General features: G+C 48.5%; 6 protein-coding genes across 6 annotated transcripts; 3 read left to right on the top strand and 3 right to left on the bottom strand.

Annotated features, from left to right (window-relative positions):
- Positions 1 to 14: 14 nt before the first annotated feature.
- Positions 15 to 2,265, top strand: F4807DRAFT_452153 (putative dipeptidylpeptidase III; the record flags this gene model as incomplete). The annotated part of the gene is made up of 3 exons (XM_048000298.1): positions 15 to 139; positions 211 to 271; positions 328 to 2,265. The coding sequence occupies 3 exons, from the start codon at positions 15 to 17 to the stop codon at positions 2,263 to 2,265; spliced, it is 2,124 nt and encodes a 707-aa protein (XP_047853339.1).
- A 350-nt stretch (positions 2,266 to 2,615) lies between these two features.
- F4807DRAFT_429590 (ribosomal protein L6e-domain-containing protein) lies at positions 2,616 to 3,888 on the bottom strand. Its single transcript, XM_047998338.1, has 3 exons — positions 3,643 to 3,888; positions 3,009 to 3,344; positions 2,616 to 2,949 (listed from the first exon to the last, which is right to left on the bottom strand). The coding sequence occupies exons 1-3, from the start codon at positions 3,754 to 3,756 to the stop codon at positions 2,797 to 2,799; spliced, it is 603 nt and encodes a 200-aa protein (XP_047853338.1). The 5' UTR covers positions 3,757 to 3,888; the 3' UTR covers positions 2,616 to 2,796.
- A 249-nt stretch (positions 3,889 to 4,137) lies between these two features.
- F4807DRAFT_134906 (proteasome complex subunit Rpn13 ubiquitin receptor-domain-containing protein) lies at positions 4,138 to 6,077 on the top strand. The gene is made up of 4 exons (XM_047993039.1): positions 4,138 to 4,371; positions 4,448 to 4,517; positions 4,572 to 5,070; positions 5,307 to 6,077. The coding sequence occupies exons 1-4, from the start codon at positions 4,321 to 4,323 to the stop codon at positions 5,839 to 5,841; spliced, it is 1,155 nt and encodes a 384-aa protein (XP_047853337.1). The 5' UTR covers positions 4,138 to 4,320; the 3' UTR covers positions 5,842 to 6,077.
- A 236-nt stretch (positions 6,078 to 6,313) lies between these two features.
- Positions 6,314 to 6,766, bottom strand: F4807DRAFT_461356 (uncharacterized protein; the record flags this gene model as incomplete). The annotated part of the gene is made up of 1 exon (XM_048001672.1): positions 6,314 to 6,766. One exon carries the CDS (start codon positions 6,764 to 6,766, stop codon positions 6,314 to 6,316), a length of 453 nt encoding a protein of 150 aa, XP_047853336.1.
- A 505-nt stretch (positions 6,767 to 7,271) lies between these two features.
- F4807DRAFT_429585 (origin recognition complex subunit 3 N-terminus-domain-containing protein) lies at positions 7,272 to 10,345 on the bottom strand. Its single transcript, XM_047998337.1, has 6 exons — positions 9,940 to 10,345; positions 9,671 to 9,889; positions 9,298 to 9,606; positions 9,109 to 9,248; positions 8,785 to 9,058; positions 7,272 to 8,731 (listed from the first exon to the last, which is right to left on the bottom strand). Exons 1-6 carry the CDS (start codon positions 9,988 to 9,990, stop codon positions 7,598 to 7,600), a joined length of 2,127 nt encoding a protein of 708 aa, XP_047853335.1. The 5' UTR covers positions 9,991 to 10,345; the 3' UTR covers positions 7,272 to 7,597.
- A 175-nt stretch (positions 10,346 to 10,520) lies between these two features.
- F4807DRAFT_429583 (uncharacterized protein) lies at positions 10,521 to 13,183 on the top strand. The gene has a single exon (XM_047998336.1). It carries the CDS (start codon positions 10,588 to 10,590, stop codon positions 12,940 to 12,942), a length of 2,355 nt encoding a protein of 784 aa, XP_047853334.1. The 5' UTR covers positions 10,521 to 10,587; the 3' UTR covers positions 12,943 to 13,183.
- Positions 13,184 to 13,323: the final 140 nt, after the last annotated feature.

Raw genomic sequence — 13,323 nt, 5'->3', positions numbered from 1 at the left:
ACCTCTCCTCTAAAATGGATGCCCAAGAACTCAAGCAGTATCTCGCTGACGCACCCCCGAGTGTTGTGAGGCTCGAGATAGAAAAACATTTCGATGCTCTATCCGATAAGCAGAAGAGATATGCTCATTTCATAAGCAGGTATTTATTTGAACACTCTTGTAGCTGCGTTTGAGGTCAAGATTACGTCAGACACTAACAACTGATCATAGAGCGTCGTTCTATGGTAGTAGGATCGTGGCGAGACAGATCTCACCTGAATCTGAGCCAATAGTAAGTCGGGGGGCGAATTATCTGTCTAGTTTCATCGCATACTTATCTGCATACAGTTCGACTTTATACTAGCCCTCCACAAGAGTAGTGGTGGTGATTGGAAAGCGCTGCAGGCCAAGGCGGGTATATCTGACGAAGAGCTTGGCTATTTCTTGCAGTACGCCGCGCAGTTCCTAGGAAACAATGGCAATTACAAGAGCTTTGGCGATGCCAAATTCATCCCGCGAGGCCCTGAATCTGCCTTTGAAGCACTTGCGGCAACATCGCCGGAAGCACAGGGATTCTATGATGCCACTTCCGGAGCGATCTTCTCTACTGACAAACCTTCACTACTGCATCTCGGCTATCCAGAGCAGGGACACATGACTACTTACTATCCGGGATCTCCTGATATCACAAAGGTTGAAATCGACGCCGTTTCTGCGTGGACGGAGAAGAAAGGGCTGCTTCCGGAAAATACCCGTCTCGCCAAGAAGACGGATGGTTCATTCGAAGTCTGGATTGCCTCTGCAAACACCACAGTTCCCACCGAAGGTGGTGATATTGGCAAGGAGACTACCTTCAAAATTGAGGATGGTATTTTGGCAGGGAAAACCATCACACTGGTCTACGGTGATCATTCCAAGGAGTTAGCTGGTGCAACATCCAGTATCAAGAAGGCTGCAGAAAATGCAGACAACGAAAACCAGCGGAAAATGCATAATGCCTACGCCAAATCCTTTGAGGAAGGTTCACTATTAGCCTTCAAAGATAGTCAAAGGTTCTGGATTCGAGACCTAGGCCCAATGGTCGAATGCAACGTCGGATTTATTGAGACGTACCGCGACCCGGCCGGTATTCGAGCCGAATGGGAAGGCTTTGCCGCTGTTGTTAACCTCGAACGGACGCGAGCCTTTGGTGCCCTCGTAGAAGCCGCCCCCACGCTGATCCCGCACCTGCCGTGGGGCAAGGATTTCGAGAAGGACAAATTCTTATCCCCAGACTTCACGTCTCTCGAAGTATTGACTTTTGCCGGTTCAGGCATACCAGTCGGGATCAACATCCCCAATTACGATGACATAAGGCAAACTGAAGGCTTCAAAAACGTGTCTCTGGGGAATGTGATGAGCGCAAAGGCGCCAGACGAGAAGATCCCATTCATTGCCGAGAAAGACCTTGAAGTTTATAAACGTTACCGGGATGGTGCTTTTGAAGTTCAAGTCGGGTTACATGAGCTCACCGGTCACGGTTGTGGGAAACTACTACAAGAGACATCACCAGGAGAGTTCAACTTTGATAAGGAGAACCCGCCTGTCTCTCCATTAACTGGAAAGCCAATTACCACATGGTATAAGCCTGGTCAAACGTGGGGTTCTGTTTTCGGGAGCTGGGCTGGTTCCTACGAAGAGTGTCGTGCAGAGCTCGTTGCCATGTACCTAAGCTGTGAATTCCCCGTTTTGAAAATCTTCGGTTTTGGCGACGGCTCAGTTGATATAGATGGTGAAGCAGGAGACGTACTCTACGCTTCGTACCTCTCCATGGCTCGAGCTGGGCTTACCTCCTTGGAGATGTGGGATCCGAAGAGCAGAAAATGGGGCCAGGCTCATTCACAAGCCCGGTTTTCCATTCTTAAATGTTTCCTGGAAGCTGGTGATGACTTTTGCAAACTTGACTATAAAGGAGATGACCTTACCGATCTCAAGATTAGTCTGGACCGATCAAAGATTCTCACAGCAGGCCGTAAAGCGGTGGGTAACTATCTCCAGAAGTTACACATCTTCAAATCCACAGCCGATGTCGAGACCGGAACAAAATTCTATGCTGATATGACGGACGTTGATGCGGAATATTGGGGGAAGAAGGTTAGAGACGAGGTCCTGCGGAACAAGCAGCCTCGAAAGGTATTCGTCCAGGCTAACACATACTTGGACGACGCAACCGGCAAGGTCACGCTGAAGCACTATGACGCGACCCCCGAGGGCATGATCCAAAGTTGGGCCGAACGAAATGTCTGACTCGACAAAGGATATATGACCTGGGAGAAGAGTGTGTTATGAGCATTAAGCATTTTGCATACTCAGCGATATGGCTTTGGAGGGTTGCCTGCACAGCCCAACTGAAATGAAATGAATCAAAGACACCCATAAGGGATTCCCATGAATCCATACATTAATGTGATACGAGTAGTTCAGATGACAACCCCGAGACATCCAAAGGCACCTTCATACCTGTAGTTCCCTCAGGAATCGTCATATAATTGGGTAACGTAGGTAACGGTCTAAGAATTCTGGTCGGTTTTACTTCTGCTGATGTTAGTAAATACGTATGTATATGTCACCCACTCAATGCGATGTCTTTTTCAAAATTGCCTTGATAGTCGTTTATTGACTAGAACCTCGATTACAGACGCCAGAATCAATGTGACCGATGCCTCAACGTCCAGATGCAATTGGCAGAGCCAGCCCAGTTCCGCGATCCGCCGTCCGCAGTGTCATTTAAGTGATTTTCTAAAGCAAATCCCATTCCCCCTTACGGCCCCACGGAATCTACCACTTCATCTCATGAGGCTTGTCGCCCTTTCGGAGGCTGAAAGAGCTCGCGAGGTAGCTGGCAAGCAGATCTACCTTCTTGATGTTGGCGATCAGAGCCTGATCGATGGTCTTCTGGTCCGCCGCTCGGCTGGTGTTGACCTCCTTCTTCTATAACATCTCATATTAGTTCACGTCCGACAACTCGAGCACATTCCGACAAATCGTACCTGAGGCTTCTCGCCCTGCTTGAAGAAAGCATCCTCGCTCGCCTTGTCCTTAGCCTTGTCTCGGGTGAAGTACTGGGCTTGTGCGACCTCGTTAACCTTGCTCTCGTCTAATCCGCTGAGGTCGATCTTGTAAGAGGTCGCGATGACGTATCGAGCGTTGACTCGTCGCAGGGGAACGCCGTTGATCTTGAAGGGGCCGGTGACTAAGAGGACACCCTGGTCGAGGCTCTTGAGGAGGACTACGCGCTTGCCTCGGAAACGGCCGGCGAGGAGGATAAGAACGGTGCCGGGCTGGAGAGACTTTCGCGGGGCCCAGGGTCGGAGAGCCTTGCGAACCTATGGAACGAGGAACGGTCAGTAAATGAAGCAGGTAGAGTGATGGTAGAGAATCAGTAGATATGCGGTTCTTCTGGGTGATCATGCATGTGCATGTGCATGTGCTAGCCCGGCTGTAAAATTGGGAGGTTATGAAGTTGAATATAATATCATAGCGGCTTCGGATTGGGTATGTTTTTCGCGGCGACCGCATAATGTTTTTCTCCATTCCTCTTCACTACCCAGTCCATCTCGCTCTCGCGAACATCGCATATCGACCAAGATCTCAAATTGAATTATCATTGTTGTTGCAACTCACAGTCTTAGGCTTAGCCTCGTCCTCGGCAGGGTACCACTTCTGAGCCCGCTGGGAAGGGTGAGGAACCTCCCGAGTGGACTTTCCGAACTTCTTCTGCGTGGTCGGTTGCGACATTGTGAAGCTTGTCGGAGAAGGGAGGTTATGTGGTGGGTGAAAGGGAAACTGGTAGGTTCCTCGATTTGTTGGATGTTGCTTGATTGCGAGGTTCAGAAATTCCACTTCGCGCAAAAAGATTCAATTCAGTTGTGGGCTTACTAGGTAGGCGAAGCCCTGGTGCCACCCACTGAGAAATCTAATGCACCTGGGCGGGGCACAAGTGTGGCTTGGGTGGTTTGTGCGGAATTTTGCGGCGACCGAGTGAGTCAAGCCACAGATTCGGTGTGCCCAGGTACAAAGGTACAACACTAAAAGTCGGACGTTGAAAGGCACCAGGGATGACCAGACAGACTCCTGCCGTGCGGCTAGTAACTTCCCGCACCGTTTACTCCGACGTAGCTATTAGGTAAGCTTTAAGCTCTTGCATTGCTTGACGAAGCTATTGCAGCCTTGCACCTACGGTATGCACCTAGCTTCAAAATAGACTTTACATAATTACATTCTCCATTCCACCATCTCTTCATCTTCATTCAATCCGAACTCATTCATACCTCCCTCATCAATACGAGAATTCAGATCAATATGTCTGTAATACCGATCATAACGTTCAAGGCCGGCATATGCGAGATTGATGTATGTATATCCCCCATTTCGCTTCCTAAGTTATTGATGTTGATCCTGAGGAGCCAAACGCTGACAGCAACACTAGCACTCCGACCGACCTTACAAGATCAAAGCTTCGCCGCGACCTGGTTACATCTATCTCTATTCTGAAGATGGTAAGGACTAGTTGCTTCTATTCGCCAAGGGCATACAATGTTAATATACCTTAGACTTGTTTCACTTCTGCTGGCGCGAACGGAGCGCTCCCGCCAATCAACCCGAACTAGATCTCGTAATGGTCCCTACTGATGGCCACTTCGTCCCCTACGATCCGAAATCCCAACCCCGTCAAGCTGTCAAGCCAAACGGCCGCGTCTTCATCCTCAAGTTCCTCTCCTCCTCTCAACGTCACCTATTCTATCTACAGTCGAAGCCCCAAGGTAGGACTGGGGACCCTCGCTGGTTCAGCCCTCGCGACTTGAAGATCGGAGAGATCGTCGACAAACTCTTGCAGGGCGAGGATGTGGATGTTGCGCGCGAGCTTGCTTCAATCAACAACAGCAATAACGATGATCGACGCGGGGATGATGGCGACGAGGCTATGGAAGACGTCGAGGGCTCTAGCGATCCTCGCGGAGGAAGCGGGGGTGCTGGCGCAGGCGCGACTGGCGGCGACGTGCGGGAAGAGGGAGAGGGTGCGCGAGAGGGTGGTGCTGACGGAGCTCGAGCGTAGGTTTCATCCCTTATTATTCGTTCATGGCGTTTCTGGAAGAGGATTGGGACGAGATTATTGCATACACTTGACAAACCCAAATACCAGGCAAAGTGCTTAGGGGTCTTCGACCCGCTGAGCCGCCATGTAGTACTACTAGATATGAAAGCCTCAAACGAAACATGATACATTTCTCTGTCTCATTGCTTTGGACTTTATCTAGCAGGTGAATCACGTGCTGACATGATGTTAGTGCCGCCGGAGGCGCAAACGATGCTGCCACGGCAGTAAGAAACTTCCTAAACTCGTTACAAGGAGGCGCCAGTGCAGGTGCAAGCCAAGGAGACGGCAAGTTGTACCCACTTCTGTCGGATCTTCTTACACCACCTGTCACCGTCCCGATGGCCCGACAGGCTTCGGAGGAACAGGTAGACAACCTACTCAACTTCCTACCCCCTTCGATCCTCGTGCTTTCCCAACAAGCCGACCAAGGCGACTCCACAGCGGAACCGACCGCCGCAGCGATCCAAGCCGCCAAGGAGGCGATGAGCCTCGGCCAGAAGAAGGCGCTATTGGAGAAGGTTTTACGAAGCCCGCAATTCCACCAGAGTCTGGCTAGCCTGACGATGGCGATTCGAGACGGTGGTTTACCCAGCATCGCGGATGCGCTGTCGATCAAAGTTCAAAACGGAGGGTACCTAAGGGGAAGCCAGATGCCGCTAGGCGGCGGGGATGCTGTGGAGGCTTTCGTCGAGGGTGTTAAGAAGAGCGTTCAAGAGAAGCAGTAGATAAGATGTGTCTGACCTCTGCTATCGGAATAGAGGATTGGAGATAGTTGACAGGTGCACATACATACTGCTAGTGTATAGAGCTACTCTATCTTCCTCTGAATTTTGGCTCTATCCTAACCTACATCAAGGCAAGGCCGGGTTCTACTAACGTTACGGTACCCGAGACTAAGTACCCCTTTCCACTATTAACTCGAATCATTCCACAGGAGACGAGAGGACAGCGAAGGTGGGTTTTGCAAGTGCTCATTGTATTAAACATATTAGTCTAGGGAACGTGAAGAACGCAATTATATCTCCCCCTAATTAGCCTACTTGTCTCCTGCCTTTCCCCTTTTGTTTTTCTTCCCCCTTCGCAAACTCATTCCCCCCCTACCCATTGACGGAAACTAGATAAGCAGGCGCCAAACGAAAAAGACGGGTAAGGGGGAAAAAAAACGCTAAAACGCTGACGCGGCACACAAGAATCCATTCATCGATGCCAATACGCCTTCCTGCGCCAGACCTCCTCCTCCTCGGCGACCCGGGCGCGGCGGGCCTCCTCGCGGATCTCGTCCTCGGTCTTGACGCGGATCGGGGTCTCGCAGCCGCGCAGGCCGATGAAGCGGCCGATGCGGCGCCGCTTCTCCTCGAGCGGCGCGTCCGCCGCCCACGCGATCGGGCACGGGTAGTGGAAGGTCCAGCGGCACGGCGTCCGCTGGTGGTAGAAGTGCGCGAGCTCCTCCAGCTGCGCGTCCGTCAGCAGCCAGAAGTTCAGCAGCGTGCCCGGGAACGACGGGTGCACCTCCCCCGTCGTTAGCTGGACTAGGGGCGCGAGAGGTAAAGCCATTTGTCGTAGTTTCTCCCGGAACGCGGCGTTCTTGGCTGCGCGTCGGTCCGAGAGTACTGGTGCTTTCTCTTTTTGGTTTTGGGTTTGGTGTTCCATTGCGGCGGCTAGACTAGTCGGTTTCGTTTGAAGATTTGATCTGGTGTCCTTTTTGGTATCGTGAGGGGAGTTGGCTCGAATTTCTTGCGTGTTGTTTTCGCTGGATATTTTCTCTTCGGTTACGGCTGCGTGGAGGGATCCTTTTAAAGCGTTTCTTTTTTTGCGTAGTCAAGAAGATGAGAGTGAACAAATGCGAATGAATGAATGAATGAGTTCAGTTCCAATAGAAAGCAATAAAATAATAATAATAATGAGTGAAGGCTGCTGTTGTACGTGATTCCGATCTTGTTCGCTCTTTTAATTATGATATTTTCTTTCCCCCTTTTTAATTGGCCTTCGACGATTGTCTCTAGCCGCCAGCAGCTATGGGATGAAATATAATTTATAGGATGGGACGGTAGGAGAAACGAGCACTTGAAATTCTATACTTAACTACGATAGCTGCTGGAATAAGGACGCGAGTCAGCCCGCAGCTTCGAGGGCGGGCTGGCGTTTCTTCTTGTAGGTACGAGGATCGCAACGACACTCTTTGTCTGTTGCCGACGTTCCTGAACGGGGTGGCCCCAATTCTCGGTTCTTTGTTCTCTAGCGCCGTCATGGGTTTAAACGCAGTTTTTGTCTTAGACTTTTGAAGTCTTTCATATATTAAGATAATCCAAAGACATTGGAAAATATCCATTGGTAAATGAGAATTAGTTAGCAAACTGTCGATTCGTCCTAGCTACAACAGTCATTGTGTCAAAGTCAGCTCCCACCGGCTACGCCCGAACAAACACAAGGCTATTTTTATGACTCTTCTTCGACGGCCCGAGTTTGCACGCTCCTTTTTCTTCAAAGCCCCTTCCAAGCAAGTTTCGCAATGTGATCTGCCTTTTTCCTGCTCTGCTTGACAAAGCCCATCGCCCTCATTTCGGCCAGCCCACGATAAAACAAAACAAGCGCGGCCCGCTCGTCCAGCCCCTCTTCATTTTCCTCGCCAACAATCGCGTAATAAGCAGACCAGAGATCGGCAACGTTGATGAGAGAACCGGTCTCAGAGTAGAGTTGATATAGAACGGCGGTTGTCGGGAAGGACGGAATAGCGCTGTCTCCCTTTGTTTCACAGCACGAACAATTGAGGTAGTCGTGGGGCCTTGACAATGCTCGCTCGACTACTCCTCGTGGCCGCGGGATAAACACATCTTTATACGGCGCCTTGGAGTCAAAGAACCAAAGTTCACTAAAACACAAGTCCTTTGCGTTGTCGCATGGCAGCATTTCTTCCAAGTGTCCCACGAGCTTGTCCATCAAATTGGTATAGGATATATCTTCTTCCGTGAGAGCCGCCGTGTCATGGCTGAGCTGAACTTTCTGGGCAATCACAGTAGTTCTTAATACTTTGGTTTGCCCGCTGTATTTACTCCGGAGGACGTTGCCTTGATCTTCGGCATCGGCTTGCAAGGCTTTCACCTCGGCTAACATGTTAGTGAGTAGTGAAACTGACTCCTCAACTTCACTGGCCCACGGATCTAAACCAAGACTTGGGTCGCCGTTCTTGATATCGTATAATACCTGACATAGAAACGCTTCAGTTTCGACGGGTTGCGCCCGTTTTATCGAACCTGTGAACTCGGTGATTTGATCGGAGTTGATCCCGTGAGAAACAGCTTCTAAGTAGAGCCTCGTGAAATCAGTAGACACATTCTTGATGGCAGTAAATACCTTCAGCTTGCGCAGAACATTTGTTGACCACCGACGGGAGTCCTGAAGTGAATTTTGTACGAGTGTCCGTAGATGTTGGTCATCATCAAGAAGTAACCTGGCCTGCTTGACTTCGCCCTTTTCAATAGCTATTTCTACAGATCGGCGAAAAGATGGCAAGCATCGAACTGTTTCTATGTGTTCTTCCTGGAATATTTCGGAATCTATGTTATCGGATAAGAAGACCGTCAAGGGATTTGCATAGAAGTGACACATGTAGGCGTACTGAAATCGTCAATACTATACACAAATATTTTCCCTGTGAATATATCACTTACTCTTAAGGAACTCACGAATACTGGTATGCTCGATACCTGATCTCGTTGACGATCCAGCAGGCTGTACACTAAGGAAGAACCTAGCCGCAATGGAACCTCAGAGTGTGCGATGGCTGCCTTGAAAATCTTGTCGATAATTGATGTTGATTGTTCAACGTCGAATTGGTCTCCATAGAGGCACTGACAAGTAGACTTAAGGAGACGCGCCTGGAACAGCTCTACGGATGTAGCTACTCCAAAAAGTAGTGCGAATGGGATTCGATCGAGCCAGGAGCTAGATGTTTATTTAGTTGAGACACAAATGAGAAAAGCGGATGCACAAACCTGAAGAGTGAGATGAGATCCGATAACAGACCACTTTCAAAAGCTTCACTATCTTGAAAGGCAATGATGATGTGGCGGCGAGGGTTAGACTTAAGGTGGGCATAGAGAGCCTCAAGGTCATAATTCAGATATTTGCGGCCCTAAGAGGTTAATTTAAACATTCGCAATCAATCCAAGATTTCAACTTACATCTTTGCCTGCGGCTAATTCTAAATCATCTTCGTCACTTGTCTCCCTCGCCGTGACACCCTGTATAATCTTTTTCAAGACGGCTTTTAAATTGGATGCGTCGCCGGATCTAAGTCGAACTACCTTCGCATCTACTTGGTGTTGCAACGATTCCGAGAGTTGCTCAAATAGGAGGTCCTGAGAGGCCAAGTTGGGACCGGTGATAATGAAGGCGGAAGGTATTTTGCCGGTAGATGCATGGTCCGGAGTGGCCTGTAAGAACGAAGTGACTTCATCTAGTGTAGACTGATTTGTCATTCGGAGTATGCGCTACACCCTGTTGTAAGCCACTATCATTTGACGTGGACGTTATAAGTGGTACTAAACAACTAACTTGAATCCTCTCGTCAATCTGGGACCATGACTTCTCAAATAACAGTTGGCGAAGACGGACACAGTGTTCATCTTCAGAACCACCAAAAAGGGGCTGGAAAGTTAGCCAGGAGTCGGCCTCTTCAGTATCCGGTTTGCTTGCTTTCTTCGACACTCTTCTCCTTTTGGCAGGCCGATTTGCGCCTTCAGCCTCTTCTAAGGGGTCGAAGACATAGGCGGCCTTTTGCTTATTAGTACAGATTCAGTTTGCTTTAATATAGGAATTATTACCTGATGCTGTTTCTCCTCGTAACTTTCTTTAAGGGACTCATCGATAGCCATAGTGAGATGAGGTTCTTCTCATTTAATAGTTGTAGAAGTTTCCTTAGTATTGTATTGTACTTACTATTGTACGCGTCTTGACACTTTTTAAATGGATATGACCGTGATTTCCCTTGACAGGCCGGACAGGGTCCTCTAGCGCTGTCGATCCCTGCTAAACCCCTTGCCGTTTCTGTATCTAATTAAGGTTATGCCCGTGTAATAGGACTACATGTGTAGTACCCGGTTACTTTGTGGATCGCTCCATTCGAGACTCACTTGTTCTCTTAAATGTAATACGTATATGACAATTCAAATATAGAAATATGTCAAGGAATTTCGAGGAAATTGCGGGTTTATACAAGTCTGAATGTCCTGATTGCACGTGCAAGGATGTACTATGTATGTATACCTACATGCAGCTTAAGTAGGTATTTAGAGTTATAGTGGGGCTCAGTAAGGAAGGTCGGGACTCGGGTCACGCTAAACACGCTAACGGTGATATCACTCTTATCGGCCGTTAAATTTTAATTGAAAAGATTCTGGTCTCTCAACAGCAGCGTATTGTCGCCCACGCATACAGGAATACGGCATGGGACATTAGTGGATTGTATAGCCATGCCCCCGAGGTCCCTTCTTGTCGATAGCTTTATTTGTAGGTCTTGTTTATCCAATTTACGAAAGAAGCGAAACCCTACGGCACTATGGGCGCTCCGGCGCTCTTCGCAAGCTACCCGGCCCCTCTCCTCAACGCCACAGTCCCGTCTATCTCAAAGCGAGCAAGAGATCGAGCGTCAAAAAACTCTCGAAGCTCTGGGTCTATCGAAAAAGAGAAAAGATGATGAGGTATTAGTCAATTATTTTGAGCAAGGCAAGGGAGGGGAATTGCGTCGTCTGAAAAACAATGACGAATTTGGGCAGTCGTTGATAGACCCGGGTGGTAAAGCCGAGGCACGTTTGAAGGAAATGGAGGAGCAGCTGGAACAAGCAACCCAATTTACCAAGATCGTTGAGGATATATGGGGAAAACACGGCGCTGAGAAGCTACGAAAACGAGCCGCCTCTCAAGATGAGGCTTCACACAAACCCTCACTTCTATTGCCTGAGAAGAACTGGCCAACTCCGGAAGACCAGAAGCACATCGCCCAATTGAATAATATGATACGAACTGTTGGTATAAAAACTCGGGGTGGGATCGTAAATCAGAAGCGGACCAACTCGCTATGGAGATATTATTCTGCCGCGCGAATATCTTTAGCAAAGAAACCAGAATTGGTTCACGCAGATATATGGGACTTCCTCTGGCAGGTTCTCGGCGCCGACCATGCGAATAATCCAAATCGCATGTCCCATATCCACACCCTAGCGAAGGATATGGAAAAGGCTGGTGTGGCCCTGAGTGATGAACAGCAACTGCTTGCAATCGAGGCCTCGTTTATAACCGGTCCTAAGGAAGACGCAATTACTGCTCATAAGAAGTTGGTCACTACCCTTGGGACCAAATCAGAGACTTTCGTGGAATTTTGGCAGCTTGGCCTTAGGATGTATTGTTTAACGGGCGACATAGAACGAGCCGAGCGAGTTGCCAACAGGCTCCTCGAGTCTCCTCACGAGAAGGATGCTAGATTTTTATTATCGTTGATTCGGACGTGCGCCAAGAACCCCATCACGGTCCAAAAAGGATTCGAATTATATCAGCGACTGCGATCCGCCCTAGGTGACACAATCACTATCGAGGACTATGACCAAATCATCTCCTATTTCTTAACTTCGAACCAGACGGAGTTCGCGTTTTATATATTCGTCGAAATGATGACATCTAAGGCCGTCGATCTTCATGGAGCCCATAAAGTGCCTCCTAGCGTTGCTAATCCTTTCTTCTACGGCAAATGGCTAAAGCGTTTAATAGGGACCGATGATTTGCAGGGTGCTTATAATGTCTTGCTCTATATGAAGTCCAAAGGCATCATGCCTCAAGCCATCGTTGTCAACGGCCTGATTGGTGCGTGGTTAAGGTCACATACAGCTGACAATATAGAAAAGGCCGAAGCAGTCGCTTGGGCTATGATCAACGCCCGCATGCAATTCCTAGGCATTAGGAAGGACATGAAGGATCTCGCTGCTTTCGTTAGGTTACGACAGACTAGAGAAGGCTGGCCTAGAGCAAATCTAGAAACGTTTTCACTACTCGCGGAGAATTATAAAGAGCGTGGGGTACATACTAAGATGGAGGAACTCTGGACAGCGTTTAGGAGAGCAGAAATCGCGCCCAATTCGTTCATACTAAACCAACTGCTATTTTCTTACCTTCAAGATGGGCAGGGAAAGCAAGTCGCGTCCATCTCTCGCGATCTGACAAACCAATATCAAGTTGAACCAGACTCGTGGACATTTTTGGTTCTTTGGCAGTCCCTGCCAGTGAACCGTCTTATTCAGATACCATTAGGAGATTTCCTTGAGGAAAGATCGAAGACCCGGGTACTGTTTGCCGAAATGGTTAGATCGGCTCATATTTTTGCTGGGAGCAGTATCGACACCCAACTGGCACGATATATCCTACATTCCTTCCGCAAATTGGACGATAAGCATGGTCTCCTCTTAGCATATCGGGCATTACGACAGATATTCAGATTTGCGCCCCCAGAATTTATCGTACTCGAGATGCACGTAGGAGCGACGGATTTAGAAAAGGCAGAAAAGGGTAGAGGCGGCCTTCGACTGATGCACGCCGGGAAACAGATGGAGAGCCATTTAAAGCAGAGATATCGGGAACTCATCGCATCTGGACAGCTTCAACCAGGTGATGAGCTACCAGAAGAAACAAAAAGGGAGGAACTAGGCGACTTCCTCGAAGCATTTTTACAGAACCAAATTCCGAAGAATGAGAATTCGGAAAAGTTCCTCGAACAGGCGGCCATGGAGATGGGCTTGCATGGTGAGGTTCCAAGTTTTGAACCGTCTCCCGGGCCATGATGATGTATATATCCAAGATAAATTCAGCATTTGGTTATTTGGTGTCAACGGACTTATAATGGTGTACTTATGTAACTAGCTAGCTAACCGTGATCACTATACTATTGGCATTTGAAGGCATATATGCTCTATCTCTTCCTATATCTTCGCTGCTGCATCTTCTTCTAAACTGTCTCATGAGAACTCACCTCATCTACAACTAATGAACTCTGATTATCTCTAAATATTAACTAGACGGCTTACACGCCAGCGAATATTGTGGATAAAATATATTTTTTCATATAACGTACATATGCCTAAGTTTTAGCTTCTATTTATGCATAATATGACGTAGTTCCAGAATGAACCTGTACCTAGTATTCAACTAGCGAGGTGTATTCA

This window comes from Annulohypoxylon truncatum (assembly GCF_022578515.1).
Source record: "Annulohypoxylon truncatum strain CBS 140777 unplaced genomic scaffold F4807scaffold_20, whole genome shotgun sequence".
Lineage (NCBI taxonomy): Eukaryota > Fungi > Ascomycota > Sordariomycetes > Xylariales > Hypoxylaceae > Annulohypoxylon > Annulohypoxylon truncatum.
The sequence above is the reverse complement of the archived record's forward strand: the minus strand, read 5'-3'. Positions and strand labels throughout refer to the sequence as shown.

What these genes read in the sequence shown, in the direction of transcription:
- F4807DRAFT_429583 (XM_047998336.1), top strand. Translation starts at nt 10,588, where the DNA reads ATGCCCCCGAGGTCCCTTCTTGTCGATAGCTTTATTTGTAGGTCTTGT.
- F4807DRAFT_429585 (XM_047998337.1), bottom strand. Translation starts at nt 9,990, where the DNA reads ATGGCTATCGATGAGTCCCTTAAAGAAAGTTACGAGGAGAAACAGCAT. An exon ending in AATTAGCCGCAGGCAAAGAT is followed by an intron (nt 9,249 to 9,297) that starts GTAAGTTGAAAT and finishes TTAACCTCTTAG; the next exon opens with GGCCGCAAATATCTGAATTA. An exon ending in GATCTCATCTCACTCTTCAG is followed by an intron (nt 9,059 to 9,108) that starts GTTTGTGCATCC and finishes ATAAACATCTAG; the next exon opens with CTCCTGGCTCGATCGAATCC.
- F4807DRAFT_134906 (XM_047993039.1), top strand. Translation starts at nt 4,321, where the DNA reads ATGTCTGTAATACCGATCATAACGTTCAAGGCCGGCATATGCGAGATT. An exon ending in CCGGCATATGCGAGATTGAT is followed by an intron (nt 4,372 to 4,447) that starts GTATGTATATCC and finishes CAGCAACACTAG; the next exon opens with CACTCCGACCGACCTTACAA. An exon ending in CTATCTCTATTCTGAAGATG is followed by an intron (nt 4,518 to 4,571) that starts GTAAGGACTAGT and finishes AATATACCTTAG; the next exon opens with ACTTGTTTCACTTCTGCTGG.
- F4807DRAFT_429590 (XM_047998338.1), bottom strand. Translation starts at nt 3,756, where the DNA reads ATGTCGCAACCGACCACGCAGAAGAAGTTCGGAAAGTCCACTCGGGAG. An exon ending in ACGAGGCTAAGCCTAAGACT is followed by an intron (nt 3,345 to 3,642) that starts GTGAGTTGCAAC and finishes CTCGTTCCATAG; the next exon opens with GTTCGCAAGGCTCTCCGACC. An exon ending in AGCAGGGCGAGAAGCCTCAG is followed by an intron (nt 2,950 to 3,008) that starts GTACGATTTGTC and finishes GAGATGTTATAG; the next exon opens with AAGAAGGAGGTCAACACCAG.